At 39.8% G+C, this 15,765-nt stretch overlaps 3 protein-coding genes across 3 annotated transcripts; 2 read left to right on the top strand and 1 right to left on the bottom strand.

Annotated features, from left to right (window-relative positions):
* Nucleotides 1-27: 27 nt before the first annotated feature.
* On the bottom strand, nt 28-1,721 carry il17a/f1 (interleukin 17a/f1). Its single transcript, XM_058630045.1, has 3 exons — nt 1,608-1,721; nt 797-1,023; nt 28-704 (listed from the first exon to the last, which is right to left on the bottom strand). The coding sequence occupies exons 1-3, from the start codon at nt 1,638-1,640 to the stop codon at nt 461-463; spliced, it is 504 nt and encodes a 167-aa protein (XP_058486028.1). The 5' UTR covers nt 1,641-1,721; the 3' UTR covers nt 28-460.
* Nucleotides 1,722-9,513: 7,792 nt separating this feature from the next.
* On the top strand, nt 9,514-10,818 carry il17a/f2 (interleukin 17a/f2). Its single transcript, XM_058630014.1, has 4 exons — nt 9,514-9,530; nt 9,689-9,693; nt 10,247-10,451; nt 10,599-10,818. Exons 1-4 carry the CDS (start codon nt 9,514-9,516, stop codon nt 10,816-10,818), a joined length of 447 nt encoding a protein of 148 aa, XP_058485997.1.
* Nucleotides 10,819-12,050: 1,232 nt separating this feature from the next.
* Nucleotides 12,051-14,605, top strand: LOC131459838 (membrane progestin receptor beta-like). The gene is made up of 5 exons (XM_058629959.1): nt 12,051-12,335; nt 12,421-12,533; nt 13,321-13,477; nt 13,557-13,766; nt 14,123-14,605. Exons 1-5 carry the CDS (start codon nt 12,051-12,053, stop codon nt 14,438-14,440), a joined length of 1,083 nt encoding a protein of 360 aa, XP_058485942.1. The 3' UTR covers nt 14,441-14,605.
* The last annotated feature ends 1,160 nt before the right edge of the window (nt 14,606-15,765 follow it).

Here is a 15,765-nt window from a genome sequence, read left to right as displayed (position 1 = left end):
ACATTAATATAACATCACCAATAAATATGTACTGATCAAATATCAAAATCACTTAAATAAGATGCAATTCATATTAAATTAAGACATAAATAAAACACGGTGCACGAGACACACTGATACTGATAGTTTTGTTGGAGATGAGAATAATTAGCGATCAGTATCGGTATCAGTCTGATACCGGACAATATCATTGGATCGGATATTGGTCAGATAAAAATAAATCAGCAAAAGCATTTTTAGCTGAGTCATGTTTGGGCTGTAATATCGGTAGATACTCGAGTTTGTGATATCGGTATCGGATACAAAAAAGTGTTATCCTCCCATCAGTAGTTTTTATGCTGGGTTTGTCAGTGCTTTCTCTACTTTGCTGATTACTATCTTTAAACTTAACTGTAAATCAAATTTTTTTTTTATTCTTCTTTTGGGTCCAGCTGACCCAGGATCTGCTCTGGATTCGTCTTCACTGTTGGAGGGTGACTACGGGCCGGATGCAGGTGCAGCCCACTGCAATGAGGTGGGACTCCAGCTGGTAGATGTAGCCGCGCCCCGCCTCCTGCGTCCTGACCCGCCGCAGCAACAGGACCTGGTGCATGATGGGTTTGGACTCCAGACTCAGGTCCTCGAGGCCCTCAGAATCCAGACAGCCCCGCAGCAAACAGCGCGCCTCCGACAGCCGAGGGATCAGAGATTCGTCTTGGGAGACGCTGAGGACGAAGGAACAATAAAAGTTTATTGAATTGTATCGTTAATTAAAGGTTGTTTTAGTTTAGATCAAAACAAAAGCATGTGTTCATACCTGTACGTCCATGGGGAGATGGAGGAGTTCTGAAGTGATCGGATGTTTTTAGGAGCCAAAAAGCTGGGGTCAAGTTGCAAGGGGACTGTTTCTATGTGATCACCGTCAGTGCGCTTGTGTGTCCTCCCCGGGTGTTTGGAATGGCTGCCCGCTTTCGGCATGGCTGCTGCCTCCATCACCATCATCATCATCATCATCATCATCATCATTGTCACAACACAAGTCGCCTGAGGAAAACGTGGGAAAATAAAATTGGGATATTTTTCATCAGAAGATAATGATTAAAAAAAAAAATGCCGAAATTATAAACTACTATGGATAAACTTGTTAGTGTATCACATGTGACACACACGACATTTAATCTGCATGCTATGAATATAAGATTGACAGATAGATACACTTTACATTTTATTTAATAAATACATCAAATGAATTATTTATGGTTTCTTAAAAGGTAGAAAACTGAAATTCTCTTCATATGTAGGTGTTTATACATTCAGGTTTTATGAAGGACACACCTTTTGATGGAAAACTGTGTTTTAATGTTAAAGTTTAATATAACTCAGTGTCATTAAATTAATCTGAGTTTAATCCACTTTATTCTCCAAAACTTGACCCGAACCTGGGTCAAGTTTGCCTCAACAAATCCATAATTCTGTTCATTTTTAACATTTCAACAAAAGATGAGATTTATAGCTAATCTAAGAAAATTTTGAGTAACATTCATATTTGCAACTTTTACAGCATCAAACCTCAGTTGCACAGATTTGTGTAGAACAACAGAAGTTAAAGGTGATGAAGCTCCTCTTACCTTCACTGTGGAGTTTGTTGTTGAAAACATCATGAATTCTTCTCTCTTTGAACTTCACACGTCGCTCTACTTCTCAGATTCGTTGTTTGTCTGTTTTATGCAGTTCTTTGCTTCCTTCGGAGGCTCCTCGGGTTCAGATGGAGGTTCAGGTTTACTCTGTCTTGTCATCTGCTGCTGCTTATAAAGCTGTTGTCTCTCTCACAAGTTCATGCAGATTTAAGCGTTTTATCTGATGAGCACTTCGTCACACTTCCGCCGGTGATGTCACTTCTTTCATTCTTTCTTTCTTTCTTTCTTTCTTTCTTTCTTTCTTGATCATGCCCAATGGTTGACCCACTTTCACATTGAATTATTCTGCAGCAAAAACTTGCAGCAAGTTTTAAATGGGTCACCTTGTCGTCGCAGAATCTTCACCTTTCGACACCTTCGTGCTTTGTAGGTGTAAAACTCAGTTTCAAACGCCACGAGGCGACTCTCAAACTCAACTCTAGTGTGTCACGCGTTTGCAAGTTACAGCTAATTACCCCAGATCAAAGAGTCATCAACGGCCGCTTACAGCAACTCAAAATGTTCCGCCGTTGTTGAAATTATTTCTCTGTGTCCTATGATTGTTGATTTCCAGTGATGCTTCTCCATTTTGGCACTCTAATCTGTTTTAGTAAACCTTTTAGATGGCAAGCATGTGTGTTTCAATCTCGTGGGTTAAATTATGGAACAGTCAAACAGATGAATTAAAGCAGAGTAAAAAAATTAATCAGTTTAAAAGAATATACAATCTATCTATTTATCTATCTATCTATCTATTTATCTATCTATCTATCTATCTATCTATCTATCTATCTATCTATCTATCTATCTATCTATCTATCTATCACCTGATATTAAAATGTGTCATTGGTAATTGAATTACAGCCACAGAGAGTTTAATCCCATGACAGTTGTAGTGTAAATGCACAGATTATGATCTGGACATGTTCAGGAATTGGAGACACTTTGGATTGCAAAACACGACTTAATAATAAGTCATAATTATTACTTATGACTTATTATAATTCTGCCTCTTCTTTCGTCTTTGTGAACAGAAACAATGTCACGTTGTTTGTAAGCTGCATTCTTCTTCCAAAAAGTAGACGATAGTGAAGAACTGCTAAGCGACCTTTTGAGGAGAACAATTCACTAGTGAAACTTTTAGTGGGTGCTTCTTTGTTTTCAGCCACGCTCCTGCAAGAGAGGACCTTTGTGCGGTCGTCTTGCTTTACTAGCACAATGTTACGGTTGCCTCTGTCTGTTCTGTTCTGACACGTAACAAATCACTTCCTGTGTGCAGCGCGGGAATGTACGACGGAGTATTATGGCCAAATGAGAATAAAGTCATAATATTAAAAAAAAGTCGTAATATTATTATTATTAAATAGCAACAGAATGCAGATATAATCAGCGGTAGCCTTGCAGTCGACAAGTACCAGTCCTTTCCTTCGCCACAAAAGAGATTGATTTCCGCCAAGTCTGCGTTTGTGATTCTCTCTTCGAAACAGACTCAGTTTCACATTCTTTCAAGTCCTGATGCTAAAGATAATGTGGTGCTGATGTGACAACAGATTAAGTTTTTTTTTTTTATTTGTGAAGCCCAAACCAAAATATAACTTCACAAAATGCTCCGTGTTCCTCATCTTGACACAGGTTGCAGCTGATCATCTGAGATTTTGCTTGAATAATAATTATGATTTTATTCTCCTAATATCAGAATTTTATTCTCATAATATTATGACTTTATTATCCTAATATTATGACTTTATTTTTGAAAGATTACATCTTTTTTCTCAAAACATAACGACTTTATTCTACAAAGATTGTGATTTTATTTTCAAAAGATTACGACTTTATTTTCCTAATATTACAACTTTATTACTGGAAGATTACGACTTTATCTCTTAATATCAGGACTTAATTCCTGAACGATAACGACTTTATTCTCCTAATTTTATGACTTGATTATTGAAAGATTACGACTTTATTCTCCTAATATTACAACTTGATTATTAAAAGATTACGACTTTATTCTCCTAATATTACAACTTGATTATTGAAAGATTACAACTTTATTCTCGAAAGATTAAAAAATATTGTTTGAAACAAAGAGAGAGTCTTAATCAGCACTGTGTGAACTCATTTGACACAGGTTTGAATTGTGTTTATATTTAAATGACTACTTTTTCATCTGAGAGCGTGGTTTTGAAGAAATATTACACTTTTTCTCTTTGGTATTTAGTGATTTTGTTGCGCTCGTCAGTTCTGCAGGTGAATCAGTGAAAACGCCTCTTCGACATGTCAGAATCTGCATCACGGGCAGCTTTGATGTTGCAACAGGAGAAACTTCTGGGCAGTCTGACACAGTGGTGTGACAGCATGGTTCCCTCTCTTGACCCCAGACCGAGGCGCCCCCTGACTCACACGGGGGGGCTCGTCCCCTCTTTCTTACCTGCCGACTTGTCTCTGTTGTCGTGTAGAGCAGGATGTTAGCATGCTGCAAAGTCTGACCTGGTTTTCTGTTGCGGTGTGAGTCAGAGTATCTGGTTTAGATTGCAGCATCATCACTATGGTGTGTGTGTATATGTGTATTTTGTTGCTTTAGCCCACGCTGTCAGCTCGCCTCTGACCTGGTTTGGTTGATGAGTTGATGTTTATCTCTCAACTGATATGACTTTCTGTATCAGTTCACAGACGCTACTTCTTTTGTCGTCCCCTTGTTTCCAAGGCGCTTACAGAAAGCGTATGAAAAGGAAAAGCACTGTCAGTTAATCTACCCAGAGCCACAGATTACATTTATCATATTTACATCTGTGTTTCTAGTGCGTGACTTTTCTTGCATAAACCCTGACCAACTCAGGACCAGTAGTCCGCATGCAGACCAGCCTTATCCTAATGAGGCAGAATCACATTTCTGCAGAACCAGTTAAGTTTTTGGGCTAAGATTTATATAATGGTTAGTTTAAGATGAGGGTGAGACATAAACTCGTTATGGTTAAGATCAGGGACAATGCTTTGTTTAGGCCGTGCAAAAGAATGGAAGTGATTTCATTCATGTATTTTCTTGCTGTGAGGCACCGATGCTAACCCCTGCACGACCGTGTAGCCTTTACCTTACTTTAGTAAAAGAAATGTGTGTGAGATAAATGAAAGTCCAACATCGTTTAAATTACTTTAATTCATACTCAGTTTCTTTATCGTAAATAAACATTGTTCAACACACACACACCATAAAACTGGATGTGTATATGTGTGTGTTTCACTCATATGTTAATAATGTCATACAATACAAATAAAGTTGATGTGATTTGATTAAATTCGTAATGTAACTTCAGTGTATATGTGGTGTGCGGTCACCATTGTTACTGTGACTGTATATGAAGTCTATAATTTATAGTTTGACTCGCCTTTTGCAGTCCGCTGGGATTCGCACCGATTGCCTCGCGACTCGCATGTGGAGGATGAAGCAGTCGACAATGGATGGATGGATGGATCGCTGCTAGTTGTCCTCACAGACACCTTAAAATATGAATAGAATACATTTAGTTTTAATAAAATGAGGCACAACAGTGATGATATGCAGTTGAAATGCAGGTCTGTGCATTATCTACGGAGCATGACATGGTAAAAAAATTAAATAAATTGCGCCCACAAAATAGCGCACATTATACCTACTTCGAGGGCACAATTTATTTATTGTTTTTACCATGTCATGTCTGGGGCTCCGTAATTATAACGCTTAGATTTCAAAGAAAACGTGTTTTTGTTGTCTAATGTTACATTTAAGCTTTGTTCTAATCCTCTATTACACAGAGAAATGTACATACTGGTGGTAATCTTTGGTAATCCCTGAACCACAGTGATGCCGGATACGCCCCCACCTACCTACAGCTCAGTGGAGGCCACTCACTGCGGTTTTCTGTTTTCACCATCACCTTTGAAAATCAGTCCCTCCACAGTGAGGTCTGTTTGATAAGGGAGGTTTTCAACTTTCTAAGACTGAAACCCGGTGACTGGAATCAGCACACTTCTGAAAGTAGTGGGTGTGTGTGTGTAAAAGAGAGAAATTACACTGGAAGTTGTTGTATCTCATCAAACTGTAAATTGATGAGATAAAAAAAAAACGTGTTTCACGATCAAAATTAAAATTTTGCGTCTTATGTTGCCTAATACATAACATTTTAATAGTTAAGGATTTTTTTTTAATTTTTTTTTTAAATCTGAAGGCACCCTAGATTGTTGAAAGGGCCAGAGCTCAAATCTGGCCAATTATCCTCTAGTGAGGGGGGGGGGGGTTACTTAATTTGATCGGACCAGTGTCATTGACAGTGTAATCCAGTGTTTCTCAAACTTTTTCAGACCAAGGACCACTTAACCCAGGGGTGTCAAACTTATTTTAGTTCAGGGGCCACATACAGCACTATTTGATCTCAAGTGGGCCGGAGCAGTAAAATAATAGCATAATAACCTATTAACAAGAACCCCTAATTTTTTCCTTTTGTTTTACAAAACATATTTTGAAAGACCTGACATTTCTTGAGATAAATAATTGCAATTTCAGCAATATTATGCCATTTACACATGTTAATTACAAATCACAGATCACAGTGGATTTATAAAGGCACACAACATTTAGTCACATGTATCTGGAACTGAAAAATGTAGTATTGTATATAAAAACTTTCACAAATTCATCCTGCGGGCCGGATTGGACCCTCTTGTGGGCCGGTTCTGGCCCGCGGGCCGTACGTTTGACAACCCTGACTTAACCCATAAAAAGAAACAGTCACGGACCACTTAACTCAAAATAGCCCCTAAATAACTTCAACTAAAATGAACTAGTTGATTTGATATTGAAAACAACACATATACTGTATGTCACAGGCAGTTTGAGAAACACTGAAATTAAAACATTTTCAATTTTAAGACATGATATGTTACTTGCTTGTCCCCTTATGGACCACACTTTGAGAAAGGCTGGTCTAATGGGAGCTTTGCTGCAGGTAATATCCACAAATTTCTGGTTTTCAGAATGTCAACAAAATCAATTTTCATATCCAGTCTATCTTGATATATTTCAAAAATTTGCTAGTGAAAAAAAAGTTACACCCAGGTCTAAAAGTTGCATGTTCTCTGGTGCCATCTGCAGGTCAAAACACATATGACTTGTTGCAGTAACAGTATGAAGAGCACGGGTATCTCTAATGCTTACAAGAGACTCAACAGCATTTCCCGCTCTGTTGGCGACTGACGGTAACCAGATTAAAATCTGCTGATTAATCAGCATTGTCCCTATTCCCTCTTGTTTCCTCTGTCAGTTAAAGCAGGTCAGAGAAAGATGCTGACGGCTCCATTTCAGACTTCAGTCGACCACATCACAGACAAACCGCAGGTCACTGTGATGTCACAGCACAGGAACCTCTTTGAGAACCATGTATGGCAACAGGAAACTCAACACAGACACAAGCTACTGTTTGTATGATACTTTGATTTAGTTGAAAAATGATTTTTCATAGAGCAAATCACTTGTGTTGTGAATAAATATTTTTCAGCCTGAAACTAGCCCTGCGATGGACTGGCGAACTGTCCAGGGTGTACCCCGCCTATCGCCCGATGTAGCTGAGATTGGCACAGCACCCCCCGCGACCCTCTGGCGGAGGATAAAGCGGTAGATGATGACTGACAGCCTGAAACTATTACATTTATTATTTTTATTTAGTTTTTACATTTTTGTTAAATTTAACTGAATTAGTCTCTGTAAAAAAAACTGTTAATCACAGATTCTGTAACGACCACAAGGGAGCAGCAAAGCTGAGAATTTGTTTGCAATGATAGAAAGCATTTTTCTAAAAGTGTACAAATGAACGTACTGTTGCAGTAAAAACCAAAGTGTAAATATCAGTTTGCCGAACTGAAACTTGAACTTGAATTCTGTAAATCCTGTAAAAACCCCTTTGAAATGATATCATTAATTTAACTGCAATTTAAATTAGAAAATAGAGTTTAGTAATTAATAAAATAAATTTGGAAGCTGGACATTTGTGATATTCAAGGATATTCAAAGAACCTCAAAATGATCAAACTGAATACATAAAACAATACATTGGGGAAAAAACATAAAATAAAATATGTTTATTTTATGATATAATGATATAATGTCATATTATGTCAGCTATTGCTAGCATTTGTGCTTCTGCTTTAATTCATAATAAACCTCTTTTTATTTTGAAATGTTATTATTACTGCTCCACAGTAGTATCATCTTTTTTCCTACAAAAACAATATAGAGCATAATATGAATGAAAAACATTCACATCTTAACTAAATGTAAACACATGTATGTGTTTACATTTACATTGCATGTAAACACACACACAATGAAAAAGAGAAGAAAAAAAAGTGGTGTCTTGTGATGTGTGTTTCTGTGGTAATGTGTCGTAAATGTGTCTTTGAATGCAGCGTTACTTGTCCAGACTGTGTCTGGGAAACTTAATTGGAGCTGCACAGTGAAGGAAACAGCAGCAACTGTGATTGACAGCGATTGCACACCTGGACGGGTAACCAGTCCATTACAGGGCTAACGTACACACAAACAACCACTCTCTCTCACATTTAAATCTAGGGTCAATCTCTTAATCTAGTTTGAGTGAGTTTGGACTGTGGGAGGAAATATTACCGTATGATCGCGATCTGCTGGGTATATTTTTAGCATTAGCTTTTTGTTTTCAAACAAAGTGCTGCTCACTATGTGTAGCATGAAAACAGAACAAAAGTGATTATCTCGTGGAGCTGAACTGGCATTGTGTGAACTCATTTGGCAATAGTTTGGATATAACAGACGTATATTTAGATTTAAAAGTTACATACTTCAGCTTTTTAAAAAAAGGATATTTGGCATTCATTCATGTTATTCTGAAATATTTTAACTTAAGACAGTTTTTTTGTTCTGTTGTCAAATGGAATCAAAATAATTCTTATTTTGCTATTAATTACTGAATAATATTGATCATAATTATAGTCACAGTACAGTTTCAATAGCGTAGTTTCTAATAATAATAATAATGATAGAAAAGGAAGAAGCTCTAACAGTTTAATGGCAGTTTGCATCCATACTTTTTTTTAAGTGTCATTCAGCTTCAAATAATCATAAGATATCTAGGATTGACTTTTTGTTTTTTTTTAAAGTTCCACAACAAATTATGTTCCATTTGTATGAAATTATTTGGAAAATATATGATAATTGATAGAGTGCTTTGTTTTGTACACAACACTTAAAAAAAAGAGTAAAATGTAAAGTAAATCCTGAGCAAATGAAATGTTAGATTGATTTAAATTACATATCATTTGTCATCATCTTTTTTTTAATTCACTTAATTAACAAAAAACTTTCTGCCTGTTTATAAAATAGATAATATATAATGTGTGATTTGGTGGGTGGCCGAAGATTCTTAGAATTTAAAATGGGCTGTAATCTTGTGAGGCTTGGGAAAGTGAACTGCTGACTGATTAAAACATCAAATCTACTCCAATACATTTAGATAGACAGGGAATTTTGAGAGGTTAACATTTAGAACGCAGACTTAGCATCTCTAGAAATAAAAAGCTATGTGTGGGAAACAGTCTTGTGCCCCGAGTCTTTTCTTTTTTCAGCAGATGTTATCAGACAATATACAGATTTGACTCTCCCCTGAATCTGTAGTGAAACAGTAGATGGACATGAGAGATAACAGGAATCTCCCCTGTGGTCCCTCCCTTAAGTTATCAGCTCCGAAGTATATGATTAGATCTCACAAATGAACATAAATTAACCCGATTTGAGAGTCACGCACACACACAGGAGCCAGACAGGACCACGCTGACAACATGAAGCTGAGACACCATGTCGGCAAACTGCTGGTGAGTATCGTCTTCTCCATCAATGCTCAATTTAGCCGTCTTAAGAAAAAGGCTCACCTGATATAGTTTAACCTGATGTCAGTTTAAGACGTTGACATGTTGAGAATATTTGTGCTGCTTTGCGTCGTTGTTCCTTGTTGGAAATGTCTGATTCACAGCACAGGTAAATCAGTGAAAACATTCATAAAGATACTGATTGCTTAACCTGACATACATTTTATTTGGTGAGCGTTTATGTTTAGCGGCTCAAATCGTTTTTTTCCTGTTGCCATGTTTTCACTGAGCTCACATCCACCTGACCCTGACTGCTGAGTCCCCTTTTTATAAACTATGCCTTTATTATATTCTAAGTTCTTCTTTAATGACTCAGTAGCTCAGTGGCAGTGGTAGAGCTAATTGTCTTTCAACTTGAAGTTTGTGGGTTCGATTCTGGCTCAGCTAGTCCACATGCCCATGCGTCATTGGGCAAGACACTAAACCCTATGTTGATCTTGAATGGGTGTGCTCATAAAGACTAGAAACGTGCTATAGAAATACAAGCCATTTATCATTTAATTAATTAAACTGTGAAGTCGGTGTTTTTTACAAGTGCAGATTTAAAAGAAATTTTAAGCAAAACTTAGGTTGATTTGCAAACTTTGATTATACACAGTGACTGTACTCTGGTTCTGATGTCACATCTTTTCTAAACTCACCTCCACTTTGGCGTCATCAAGGTGAGATAGACAAGCTCACACAGTTATCATCCATCCTTTCCTGTCTCCAGGTGTGTTGCAGTGTATTGTGGGTAGTCGTGTCCTCCACCTCCTCTAATGTAACAGCTGAATGTGACTCCATGTTGGCGTTCTCCTCAGACATCTCCCCCGTATCTGAAGGAGGGGGGAACATTCACCGCAGGTCTCTGTGTACGTGGAAATGGAGGTCAGATAATAAACATACACACAAAAAGTCAGCAGCTCTGATGCTTTGACTGCTCTGGTCCTCCGTACCTGTGTAGGGCGCAAACACCTGAGCAACACTCATGTTTTTACTGTGAATTGACAGTAGTGTTTTTTGTTTTCCGTTCAGGTCGTCCACGGTGAAGAACCGGATCCCATCCACACTGTGGGAGGCCGAGTGCAGCAGCAGCTTGTGCTCCAGTCCAAACAAGCCCAGCTTGAACTCACTTCCCATCTACCAGAGTGTCCTGGTCCTGCATCGACAGCGGGGCGGCAGCTGCTACACCGCATCGTTCCAGTCTGTGTCTGTGGGCTGTACCTGTGTCTTGGCCAAAACCAGCCAGAACTGAACCAAAACAGTAATTCATATCTGCTGATGGAACATGGTTGTGTTAAATTTATAAAAAAAAAAGGAAGTGATTTTATACAAGTTTGACTGTTATTTTAATAAAGTTTTAAATGATAAACACTAGCATAGGTCAGAAAATGTGTGTATTTGTTTCCTCTTTTCTGGCATGAATTTAGGTATGATATTTGAACTGTGGTCAAGCTTGGCTTTAGGTATTAACTGGTTATTGTTAAAGTTTGGGATAACGCTTTATATAGGCTGTCCAAATGAATGGAAGTCAATGCAGTGTCCTAAGAAGAATAGCTGCACTGTGTGTGTGTGTGTGTGTGTGTGGAGTCCCATGACATCTGCAATCCTCAGCAGTAAAAAATACTCATTCAGACTAAAAAACAGCCTTGATTAGCTGGAAACAAAAGTGTGTGTGTGTGTGTGTCTGTCAGGTTGCATGTGACAGTGACCGAGGTCTGCTGCAGGACTGCGCCACATACAAGTCACTGACAGGACAAAACTACGACGGACACAACAGCTTCCACCACTTCACCGAAAATAGACTGGATTATAATATCATCCGTCTCCTGCAGTGTTGAGAGTCTGTGTTCACATCCTCGAGCTGAGAGAACATTCAGGTAAGTTTGTTGGTGGCAGTGACCTGTTGCATTTCTAAATCTTTCCTTTTTTTTTTTTTTTCAATGGAACCCCCACAATACAGCTAGGATTGGCACCAGCTGATGCTGGATGGAAATATTTAGTGATTCATAAGCTTGGGCAGCCCATAGCCTAGTGCAGAGGTCTTAAACTCGTGGGCCGTTGGGCACATGCCGCGCCTAATCCATTTTTATGCGGCTCGCCACTTAATATCAAGTTATTATGATTTTTTTCTGTGTTTTTTTATTAATAGATTCAATTTGCGTTTATATTGTAAACTGTTAATCACATCATCCTGTGTACAGTGCTAGTGCCGGTCAGTCCCAAACCGGGACAAATGGGGGTGCTGCACCAGGAAACACCATGGGTGACCCCTGGAGAGGCAAAAGAATGATTAAAAAAAAGCATCTTCTCTTTACTGTATAATACTTATGGTTATTATATTATTGTCATCAAAACTTCCATTGCTGCAATAGTTTCGAGCTTTTTTAATCTTAATTTGTATCTTTATTGGTGTCTTTCTTGTGTCCCCTGTGTAACCCACCACACACCTGTCTAGTAACCCACACACCTGAAACTTCTCCCATCATGCCGCGGGTGACGTGCGCCCCTCCCTCACTATGCCTTAGCCTCCTCCGTCCGTTGAAGCACCTCCTTCCCTCACTCCCCCCGACGGTCCGGGATGTGGACGTCCCCCCTCTCTACCGGAAGCGGTTCGTCCTGTCCGGGTATCGGCCTGTTGGCCTCTCGAGGCGCTGTTACATCCTCAGTCTCTTCCAGATCCACAACGAGACACTGAATGTGTGGAGCCACCTGCTGGCCGCTGTCTGCATGTCCATGAGGTTCCTGGTGTTCGCCGTTCTACAGGGAGGGGTACTGGTGCAGTCCTGTACAGTTTGCTTAACCTCCTGCGGATTGACTGCCAGGTGTCTGACCTCTTTGACCTCTGATCTCTCAGGGGATCCTGGGTTTTCGCCTGCAGGGTCCTGAAGGTCAGGGCTTCTCTGTGGACGCATCCTCGCTGCCTCTGGTCCTCTACGTACTCTCTGCCATCACATACCTGAGCTGCAGGTGAGTCAGCAAAGAATCTCCATGTTTCAGTGTTTAAAGGAGTTAACGTAAGTGTAGTTTGTAGAACTGCAGGCTCATCGTGATGCACTGCACGTGAATATTCTGAACAGTGAATGGAGAATTTGAAGTGACTGTAGCAACACTCTAGTCTTCACTTGCAGTCAGTCACTTTCCTGTTTGGCCCGATGGACTTCGCTTGATAAAACCTTCTTTTGCTTTTTATGGTTTTGTGGGATTTCTGAGTCTGTGTTGATATTTGCAGACTCTGCTGCTACACAAACTACAGCTCACTCACTACTTATGGCACTTTTCCACTCTAGCACTACTCGGGGGTTTGGGTACCAGGCCTGTAATTTCCCATTACCATAGTACCTCCTGAATGTGGGCAGGGTTGTCATATAGCATGGCTGCACAAAACTGCCATGGCGTTGTTTTTATACGACACAAACACACAAACTAGTGACGAGCATGTACTGAATCATTAGAATCAGAATCAGTCAAAAGATAAATTCAGTACTTCCTGAGCACAGGCTCCGCCTGACACAGTCACTGAACTGAAATAAGATCGCCAGCTTTCAGCACGTGAACGTCACATCACGCTCATGACTCTTCCAATGCCGACACTCTCGCTTGGAACCTTGCCAGAGCAGGTACTGAAAAAGAACTAGGTACCAGGTACTATCATTAATGGAAAAGCAAAAAAAAAAAACAAGTAGAATTGAGCTGTGCCAAGTCGAGTCGTGCTGCAACTGTGTAGTGGAAAATTGCCATTGGTTGCTCGTTGCAGCGCTGCAGCTCACCTCCTGCAGGCCCATTCAGAGATGGAACATCACTCACTCTGCTTCCTGGACTATGCGTGCATGGCTGTCTACCAGTACAGCTGTGCCATGGCTCTGTATCTGTACACCTCAGACGATGCTTGGAAGCAAAGCATGCTAGCACAGGTCTGTGAATGCGCTTTACGTCCATCCTCAGTCTCGAACACACTGCATTCCGACGTACTGATGATGTGGGTGTTTGCAGATCTTCCTCCCAGCCTCTGCCGTCCTCTCCTGGCTCTCCTGCGCCACCTGCTGCTACGCAACGCTTCATTTCTGCCGTCCACTGCACAGGAAGCTCTGCCAGGTGGTCCCAATGGGTGTGGCCTTCATGGTGGTCTTCAACCCTGTTGCCCACCGCCTCATCTCCTACAGCTGGAAGAGCAACTCTGCACTGCCTCTGCACTTCCTGCAGGTTAGAGATGGGATTCCCAGTTGGACCCTTTGGTTCCGTTAATGTTTGAGAGCCTTTCAAAAGAACTCTTATCCTCTCCTTTGTTGAGCACACACATCCATTGTGAACCTTGTGTAAGCAGTGGACACAGAGCAATAATGTCGTATAACAATAGTCGACAACCACAACCTTCCCAATCATTGTTCTCTTAGTACCGTAAAGAGCCACATGTTTTGCATGAGTAAACGCTCGCCATAAAATGAAAATCAAACAGTTTCACAACACATTCTACTTTTCATTCTACTTGTTTAAATTTAAAACAGCTGGTTCAAAAACCAAGTTCCGAATAATTTTACTAACTTTCCTCTCTCCGCTAGATGGTGTTGTTTCTTCCGTCAGCCTTCTTCTTCTCCTTCCCCGTACCTGAGCTCTTTTACCCCGGCCACTGCGACATTGTCGCTCACAGCCACCAGATCGTCCACGTCATGTTGTCTTTCAGCATGTTCATCCAACAGGAGGCGCTGTTCAAGGACTTCCTGTGGCGGCGGCCGGCGCTGATCAGGGAGTTTGGAGAGGAGCACCTCCTGGTGGTCTGTGCCTCCTTCCTCTGCCTAATGCTTTGCTGTGTGATGATGGCAATCGCCATGAGGTGGCGAGCTAAGGCGCAGCTGCAGAAAGAGCAAAGATGGAAGTAGAGGAACATGAGACTCTATGAACACAAACATAATATAGTTACAAAAAGACACTTGTGAATGTCTCATCCGATCCAAAGGTCGTCATAATGTCCTTAAACTTTTTTCCAATGTATGTAAAAAGTGATGGTTTTTACCCACAAGCCATTTCTACACACACACTGACACACACACACACACACACTCACACTGACTGACACACACACACACACACCACCCAAGGACAATGTGCATATATTGTAACAAACACTGTACATACTATCTATTTATCTACTTTTCCACTGAACACCTTCTTCCTTTTTTTAATTACCTTTTTTACGTACTTTGACACTCGGTTGCTGCTACAAATTTCGTTGTACATGTGCAATGACAATAAAAGGATTCTGATTCTGATTCATACTGTATATTCATCTTCATCTTGTAAAACTAAATGTTGCATATGAAACCTCAGAATAGCAGCAGATTACAAGATATTCATGACGTCTACAGAGGGGGTTCTGTTTTTAGCCGTATTTGTCTGTCTGTGAGTGCCATAACGCAAAAGGTAATGGATGGAATTTGATGACATTTAGTAGTGATGTATACCTATGTGCTTTTTCTAGTTATTAATACATTTGACAGCTATTTTTCTTCACTTATTGATTAACTTGGTATGTAAAATATCAGAAAAGAGTAAAGTGTATCTAACAGTACTGCACAGTCAAGGAAAAAGAACAAACAAACATAGTTGTTGTTATCTCTCTTTCCCAGTTCTCTACACACCTCGCTCTACCAGTCAAGCAGTAAGTAATCGTCAGTTGCAGAGTTTGGGTGGAGCCACAGATAAAGTTTCAGTTTTACAGTCATTATTACTGTTGCCATTGTGGGACCCTAAATGTTATTTTATAGAAAAATGGATGAGTCCGTTTTCTATAATCTAACACAAGGACAAGTCCCAGGGTTGATTCTCTACAGAGCTAGGATTGTCAGGAAGGTTTTAGTTAATCATGCTGTTTTATACCATAGAAATGTTTCATAAAGTTAAAGAAGTTCAAAGTCCTTTATAAATGGCACCACAAAATATAAAATCACGCAGTAAAGCAATTATAGATAACACACACAGTGTCACAGTGAATGATGAAGGAGCTGATAGAAGCTAACAGTACACAGCAGTCAAATCAGTTCATTTTGATGTGCTGGCAAAGCTAGCAGTGAGGCTAACGAGCACAAAATGTTTTATATGCCTCACATATTTAGGCCTGTTTTTAATTTAAGTCGTACAGTTTGTCTTTGTAATTTAACCTCTCGATAGCAAGCGACAGTAGTCATACAACAATATCAATTTAAAT

Source organism: Solea solea, chromosome 5 (genome assembly GCF_958295425.1).
Source record: "Solea solea chromosome 5, fSolSol10.1, whole genome shotgun sequence".
NCBI classification, from domain to species: Eukaryota; Metazoa; Chordata; class Actinopteri; order Pleuronectiformes; family Soleidae; genus Solea; species Solea solea.
This window is presented reverse-complemented; position numbering and strand designations above follow the sequence as displayed.